General features: G+C 41.4%; 1 protein-coding gene across 2 annotated transcripts in view; it reads left to right on the top strand.

Annotated features, from left to right (window-relative positions):
* The first annotated feature begins 150 nt into the window (after positions 1 to 150).
* LOC107086084 (voltage-dependent anion-selective channel protein 2-like) overlaps positions 151 to 8,048 on the top strand; it is a 22,164-nt gene continuing 14,266 nt past the window's right edge. Inside the window, exons 1-4 of one of the 2 annotated variants that reach the window (XM_015376834.1) lie at positions 151 to 286; positions 4,634 to 4,705; positions 6,693 to 6,742; positions 7,078 to 7,080. In XM_015376834.1, coding sequence (XP_015232320.1) covers positions 157 to 286; positions 4,634 to 4,705; positions 6,693 to 6,742; positions 7,078 to 7,080 — 255 coding nt within the window. In that variant the 5' untranslated portion in view covers positions 151 to 156. The remainder of the gene's footprint in view (positions 287 to 4,633; positions 4,706 to 6,692; positions 6,743 to 7,077; positions 7,081 to 8,048) is intronic. The other variant, XM_015376835.1, reaches the window with a different exon arrangement.

Here is an 8,048-nt window from a genome sequence, read left to right as displayed (position 1 = left end):
TTCCTCTGTGATATTTATTTATTTTTTCTTTAACACAAGAGTTGAAGTCGTAGTTATTGTTTATGTTGAATAACAATCCTTCTTTTCTCTCCTGACCAGTATTATTTTGTAAAACTAACCTGCTCTCATTGAGCAGTCGGAGCAGCCGCAGTGCGCATGCGCAGCGGCAGTCTCCTTCATCGTGTCCTGTTAGCATCGCCTAGCTCAGCTAACTGTCAATCCTCTCAGCAGCATCACGCCAGGGACGCTGCAGGCTCTGCGGACTACTGTCGCCTCTGCTGCACTGGTGAGAAGCCTTTACCGCCGCGAATCAACCTCAAATACTCCACACAGCTTTGAAATGTGTATTTTATCACTACATTCCGCGGCCGTTTCTAGTGTTAGCCGCAATTGTTCCTAATTGTGCCGTAGCGCAATTAGCTAACGGTCTCCGTTATGCAATGATGCTGAGCCATGGAAAGAACAGCCTAATCCCTGGATGGTGGCTTTTCCACCTTTTAGTGCAAACAGTTAAAAGCGACAGTCAGCCATGGGGGTGGGGGTCTGGTGTGACCGGCAGCAGTGTCAGCTAGCAGCCCCTTAGGTTCCTTAGGTTAGCCCTGAACTGGCCCATCTGCTGTCCTTTGTCCCCCAGCAGAGAGGCTTCATTAGTTCAGGAGCTTTCATCTCAGCCTCTATCCAGCTGTGGTGCTGAAGGTTTACCTGCTCTCAGTTCCTTCTCTGACAAGAAGGCCATGAAGTTAAGATGAAGCCGGTTCCTACTTTAGAAATAGGATAAAAATAGTCTTTCTTATGTGTCCCATTGTTTAAAGGTTACATCCATCCAACAACTTTCTGTCCTTTCTTTGTCCTTCATCTTTCCTTCCTCACCAGCCACCTACCCTCATCTGTCCTTTTTCCTCTCTTCCTTCTGTGTTCTCCTTTTCAACCCTCAGTGGATCAATTTGTCTATTCTTTTATATACTTGCAAATGCATTGGGGTAATGGATCCATTTCTTCCTTACAACCATTCTTCACTCCTTCTACACATAAGGGCTAAAACAACTAATCAATTAATCGGGTGTAATCGTTTATTGAAATAATCGTCAGTTAATTTAGTAATCGTTAACTGGAGTGAAGAGACTGTAAAATGTACCTGTAGCTGACAGAGCGACCCTTTTAGAGAAGTAATTATATTAAAATTGTTAAAAATATACAAACATTTTGAATTTAAAGTTGTAGGGAAGTCACATTAAATGTCAAATCACTCTGGCTTAAACATTTATATAAATGTACTCTTTATCAGGCGATATTGTCCCAAAATAAAAATAAAAAAATCCTGTCTTTAAATCTGTATTTTTTTTCGTTATCTTATGCAGATTATTTTATGAATAATCTTATGCAGATTAGTTATACGTCAGCCTGAACACCTAAATTCGGCCAATCGTATATCAACGGTCATGTTAATCACATTTTTTTGGTCATAGCATGAAAGCCGCAGTTTCTCAGTTCACAAGGACGGGAGTCCGGACTCGTGTCCTCGCCACGTATGTTCTTGAGAAGAACACAGGAAAGTCTGGACTCTGGGAGAACAGGAGCACGCAGCATAAATATGAGTCAATTGGATGACGTCTTACACTCACCGCTGCGTTTAAAAAAATATAAATATGAAAAATATAACTGCGGATGTCTGGGGGACAGTGATTCGCCTACATGTTATGAATGCTGGTGTACCATAAAGAATAAATTATGTACAGTGTAGTTTGTGCCTTCAAGTTGTTGCCCATAGGAAGACGTTACTCAGATATAATCAAACGGAATATCATCAGAACGGCTCCAAATGACGCAAAACTCATTAAGCAGAACATGACGTAATAATGTAAAATTAAGGGCCCAATTTAAGAAAAACAGCGTTTCCGTTTTTAAACAGAGCTCTTAAAGGAAAAAAGAAAAGTTAAATGGTCCAATGGAGCTATCAGTTTACTGTTTCTGCTGCAGCACAGGTCAGCATTGGATACTGATTTTCTTTTGGTATTTTATATTCAAGTGCAGGTGCCAGTTCTACAGGGGCACCGGCCCCCCATTGAAGCTGTCTAGAACCACCCTTGACTTCATCCCTTTTATCCTTTTTTCTTTACTCCTTCTTTACTCCCATCCATCCATTTCCCTCTGTCTTGTTTCCTCTCCTCTTCCACTCCTCCCATCTGGTTCTTCCATTATAAAAGTTTAATCCCAGTAGAAATCTTTGCAATAATTTTTTACTGAAATTTGGTTTAAATATGAGAACATAGAATTGGGTAACATTTGGAAAAATCTGTTGGAGCTCTGAACCTTTCTTGGGTTTTGTTTATTTATTTTTTAATCTTTCAGACCGATATGTAGGTTACGCAAGCTCTGTTTCACCTTGGATTGCTGTGTTTTAAATTAGGCAAGAACTCAGAATAACACTTCCTTGTTCTATGTTCCCTTTGCTGGGTCTGAATCCTTTACCTTAGCTTGGTTACCTGATAAATCCACTTGTTGTCTTAAAATGTGCAAGAAACATCAAAAAAGTGTTTCTACTTATGCACATCATTCTTTTCATTGATATATTTAGTTCTTTATCAGATATTTTACCTTAAAAAGTCTTTTATAAAATGGGAAAAATAAATTGATAAGAGAATCTGAAATGTTTGGCATGCAATTATTCATACAAAGTGCCTTCAGATGTTATTTCATTAATAAATTCTATCAATGTCTAATGTACTATCTGTATAAATCCAGCTGTGTTTCTTATAAAAGAAAAATTTCAAACAAATAGTTTTCTTCACAACACAAATCCCAAGTATCTGTTAACAGGGCTGCCTGGAAGCTTCTGGAGATAGAAACCATTACTGTAACAAAGTCATAGCAGTTTCTGTCTGAGTAAAGGTTGTTAGAAGATGGTGAACATTTGTAAGAAGGTACCTTGGTTAGATGAGGCCGCAGTAAACTTCATTTCAGCCCTATGGCGGTGGGATCATCATGCTTGGGTGACATTGTTGGAGCCAAAGTTACATTAGACTGATTTTAGATGGAAACATAAGCCCCATTTCTACTAACCTTTTGAAACCGTGCAGAGATCAGTGCAAGCACGGTAACTGAGATAACTGTTGAGTGTAAATGACACACAAAACTGAACCGAACCGTGCCAGATAGAACCAAACCTCGGTTCTGAGATAACAAAGAGCGCATGAGCAGACCGCGTCATCTCCTTACAGTCAGCCTCCAGTGATGATTCTGCTTAGCAGTGTGAGGAACCTCCACTCCTGTTGTTATTTAGCCTAATAAACTAGCCCCGGCTGCCAGCGGCCAAAATCATTTCTGCCTGCGAGTTTTCTATCCTCGATCAATGCCCCAGGCCCTAGAACTGGCGAGCCAATCACAACGCAAAGATGTGTTCACGTCAAAGGCGTGACGAGAAAGCACAACAAGGAAGATGGCGACAACTATTGAACACATCTCGTTTGACTCAGCTTTGGAATCAGTTCTGAAAGGATTAGACTTGGGGTTTTGCGTTGAAACGTGAGCAGGAAGAGGCTCTACGCTCATTAATTTTTTTAGGAAGACGTATTCGCCGTTTTATCGACAGGCACTCCCCCACCAGCTTTCTGTCACGCTTACTACGTCACAGTCAGTTGCTCTCATTGGTCAGAGTGTTGGCCAATAGGCACAGACAGGGTTTGAAAAACAACGGATTGTTCTCATCGACAATCTTCCGATGTCTCATTAATCGGAGCCAGACTAAATTACACATTTAATCTCACATTTAATCTGGTTTATCAGGCTAGTTGTTGCTTCCTGCCTCTCTAAGCCCTGATTAGACCATCGTTTGTCGTATTAACCTCCCAAAAGCCGACTCTGTCAAGTAAAATTCACCAAGGCTGCCTGCTTCGCCTGACTCTCAGCAGACTTCCTGAATGTTACGGCAGATCGCCACTAGGAGGCAATCAAGCTTACTAGCGTGATGTGTAAACAGCGGTAAGGACCTGAGCTCGGCATGGTTAACTGATCCAAGCTCAGTCCGAACTGATCGGTTTTCAGAGGGTAGTGTTAATGGGGCAAGTGTTAGTTTCAGTTTTGATGTAATATCCTAATTAGAATCTGTGGAAACACTTTAAAATCAATGGTTTCAGATGCTTTCATCCCAGCCGGACTGAGCTAAAAGGAGATCCCCGCCTCTAGATGTGCAGCAATGGTTGAGACATAGCCTAAAGTCATGCCACATCTTGCTGGATTTATAATCACAAAATCTCTGCTGCTCAGTTAAGGCAAGTAAGAGGCAAGAAAACCAGCTGACTCAAGTTTTGCTTGTAACACAGTAATATAAAAAAAAAAAAAACAAGCTTTTATTTTAAAAATCTGACCAAAGAGCCTGTTGCAGATAGTTGGGTAAGCTCTACCAAGGACCTGATGAAATAAGTCTGTCACCATCAAACACCGCTTCTCTCATTCTCCTTCATGTTTCATCTGTTCAACAGTTGTTCGCCAAGATCTTTGTCAGGTTGTATTGCAAGCTGAGGAATTATTTTTGTAATCTTAACATAAAGAAAAGGGTTATTTCCTTCCTTCCATGCAGTCTGTCAGTTTATAAACAACTAATAACTGAACGATTTTTGTATTTTCTCGTTGTCAGAAAAAATGGCTGTCCCCCCTTCGTACGCAGACCTCGGCAAGGCCGCCAAGGACATCTTCAGTAAAGGCTACGGTGGGTAAAGCACAGGACGAAATTACCTGTTTACAATCCTTTTTTTTTATTTCCGATGAGGTGTCAGTGCAGAGTATTGACATACGAAGTCAGTATGGATCACAGCTGTGCCATGCAGTACAGTACCATAAACCACAGTGCTGATGAAATCATTACAGAGAAGGGATAAAGAAAAGAAAAGGAAGACATCCAGCAGACAGAAAAGGAGTGTTTACAAAGGTGGAAGAGACTGAGAGATAAATACGTGAAGTTCTTGCGAGTTCTGGAATAGCCTCCCCCTTGTGCTTTGGCAGGAAACTGCTGTGTGTCCTTCCAGACCAACAGTGCAGAAACATCAATACCAGCAATACTGGTTTGCAACCAGACCCTTTAATGTTTTGTTTACCTTTTTACTAAATAGGTTTTTTGCTTAAAGTTTTGTGTAACATTTGTGATCATTGTTTAGGTTTGTAAATGGTGGAAGAAAAATAAGAATTGGCTCTAATACCTAATCCCATTTACAGTACCCTTGAAAAACCGTGCTGAGACCGGTCCGAGCTCAGTAACTGAGATAATTATCGTGTGTAAATGGAAAGCAAACTGAACTGAACCGAGCTAGACACAACCGAACCAAGCTAACTGCAGACTATCCAGAGGTGGGCTCGGCTCGGTTCTCTGATAACAAGAGTGCATGAGGAGAACGCGTCATCTCCGTCTGGCTGCACATCCCGATTCACACTCCATTCCAGTAGTTAGCGGTAATGCCCCTCTGGAAGTTGCTTGCCAACCAACACAAAACAGAAGAAGAACAACAACTATAAACAAGTATAAACAACAATCGAAATCTTCTCCACGCAACAAATTGGGCGTTTCTCAATATGCCTTCTTGAGCTTTCTCGTGTGCTCGTGTACTCGTGACACGTCATCAGCCTCAGCCCGAGTACCGTTCCAATTCTCAAGAACGCCAGATTGAGAACGCATTAAATCCCCGGATGTTGTTCTCACCCCGCCCTCTTTATCGAGCATGCATCAGAGCAGACTTGTGCGTTCTTCAGACTGACCGNTAACTGCAGACTATCCAGAGGTGGGCTCGGCTCGGTTTTTCCCTGGCTCGGTTCTCTGATAACAAGAGTGCATGAGGAGAACGCGTCATCTCCGTCTGGCTGCACATCCCGATTCACACTCCATTCCAGTAGTTGGCGGTAATGCCCCTCCGGAAGTTGCTTGCCAACCAACACAAAACAGAAGAAGAACAACTATAAACAAGTATAAACAACAATCGAAATCTTCCCCATGCAACATTTTGATTTGCTTGATGCCCTCCTTCTTCGTCTTCTTCTTCTTGTGTTTTATAGCGGTTGGCAAACAACTTTTGGTGCATTACCGCCACCAACTGCTTGATTTCCTCCTTCATTACTGGCAGTAATACCGCAGATCGTCAACAGGAGGCGAGGAGTTGAGGAACCGAGATAGCGTGATGGGTAAACGGTCGTCAGAACTGAGCTCGGCCTGGTTAACTGATCCGAACTCAGACCGGTCTGGGCATGGACACTGGAAAAAATCTAAATCTAGAGAAGTCATTTTTTCTTAATGAAGGTGCATTTGTTCTTGGATTGAGGAGGTAAAAGAGACATTTTGCCAAGGGAACAATACAATTTAGATTTAAAATGAGAAAACAAAATTGCATTGACTTATTTCAAGTCCATTTTATCTAAATATCTTATTTAAAGAGTAAAAATACTCATTCCATTGGTAAACTATCCCATTTACACACTCAGATTAGGGGGAAAAGGCACTTAATTTGAGAAATTTTTACTTATTTCTAGATCGTTTTTACAGTGGATCGGTTTTTCAAGGGTAGGGTAAATGGGGTATAAGAATCAGCCAAAATGATTGGCAGCACATATAAAAGGATGCATACAGGGATATAAAGACATTCAAACAGTGCAGATGGTGAATAAATAACCTTTGCTTTAACATTTGAATTGTTTTTCTTTAAACCCGGCAGGCTTTGGCGTCGTGAAGCTTGACCTGAAAACCAAATCTCAAAGTGGAGTGGTAAGAAGCATATTTTTTTTTTCCTTTGCCCCCCCTGCCTCCATTTGTCCTTTCCTACCCTCCTTCTCTCCAACACTTGGATCTGGCTGCATAGATGCCCGCTGACTTCCACTGCTGCTTGCTCCTTGAAGCACCAATAACTGCTGTAAATCTGAGCTTTAAGGTTTCCAGGTGGGCGATTGCTGCTGCTGCTGTGGAGCCGCTCTGCTTTCTCTGAGCTCACCAGTAGAGAAACATGACAGCCCCCCCATTGGCTGTCAGTCTCTCTGCCTTCCTTTCCTAACCGCTGCTCTGTCTCCATGCTGCCACCCTGGACTACTCACACTCTAATGTAGATGGTAAGATCGACTCCCAAGCCTACCGCTCCTCCCCCTTAACTCCCTCCTCCTCCTCGGTGTCGGACAGAACTCTGTTCTCCATAACTTTCCTGTTTATTCATCCCATCCCATCCTTTGCTTCTGTTTTTTTTTTTCTCCACATTTTTTTATTTATTTTTTTGTCTCTAAGTGCATCATTTATTTGTGTGTATTTTCTATGTGACTCTTTAGTTATGATCTCTGACTAAAACTTAATTACCAACATTTCAAAGCTTATCTCTATGGTTGCTAAATGATTTCCACACAGAGAGGAGTTCAGGATTCCTCATCTTTTCCTCCCGTTAGTGCTATATTATATCTACTGCAGATCAACCTGATGAAATCATGGAAACTTGTTGCAGTAGTACACTGAAAAAAAATCTAAATCTAGATAAATCATTTTTTCTTAAAATTAGTGCATTTGTTCTTGGATTCAGGAGGTAAAACAGACATTTTGCCAATGGAACAAGACAATTTACCCTTAAAATAAGAAAACACAATTGCATTATTATTTCAAGTGCATGTTATGTAATTATCTTATGTGAAGAGTAAAAATATTCATTCCATTGGCAAAATATGTAATTTACCTACTCAAATTAAGGGTAAATGCACTTAATTTAAGGTTTTTTACTTACCGTGTTTTCACGACTATAAGGCGCATATAAACGTCTTTTTTTTCCCTCAAAATGTGCGCCGCACCCTATAGTGCGTTGCGCCATATGGGTGTTGTTACTGCGGACGTTTGAGACCACCATGAGAACGTTAGAGGGGGAAGTGTGGGCGTGGATTGTGCATAAAAGAACAGGTTTGTGCTTTATGCAGAACTCCTCATCTCCTCATTGAGGAGATGATGAAAGAGTGGCTAAGGGAGGTGAATGTAAGGCAGTGGTTCCCAAAGATTTTCTTCTGGGCCCCCCTTTGGATTACAATAAAATTTCCACGCCCCCCCA

This window comes from Cyprinodon variegatus, unplaced genomic scaffold, assembly GCF_000732505.1.
Source record: "Cyprinodon variegatus isolate N-32 unplaced genomic scaffold, C_variegatus-1.0 Scaffold142, whole genome shotgun sequence".
Classification (NCBI taxonomy): domain Eukaryota; kingdom Metazoa; phylum Chordata; class Actinopteri; order Cyprinodontiformes; family Cyprinodontidae; genus Cyprinodon; species Cyprinodon variegatus.
The sequence above is the reverse complement of the archived record's forward strand: the minus strand, read 5'-3'. Positions and strand labels throughout refer to the sequence as shown.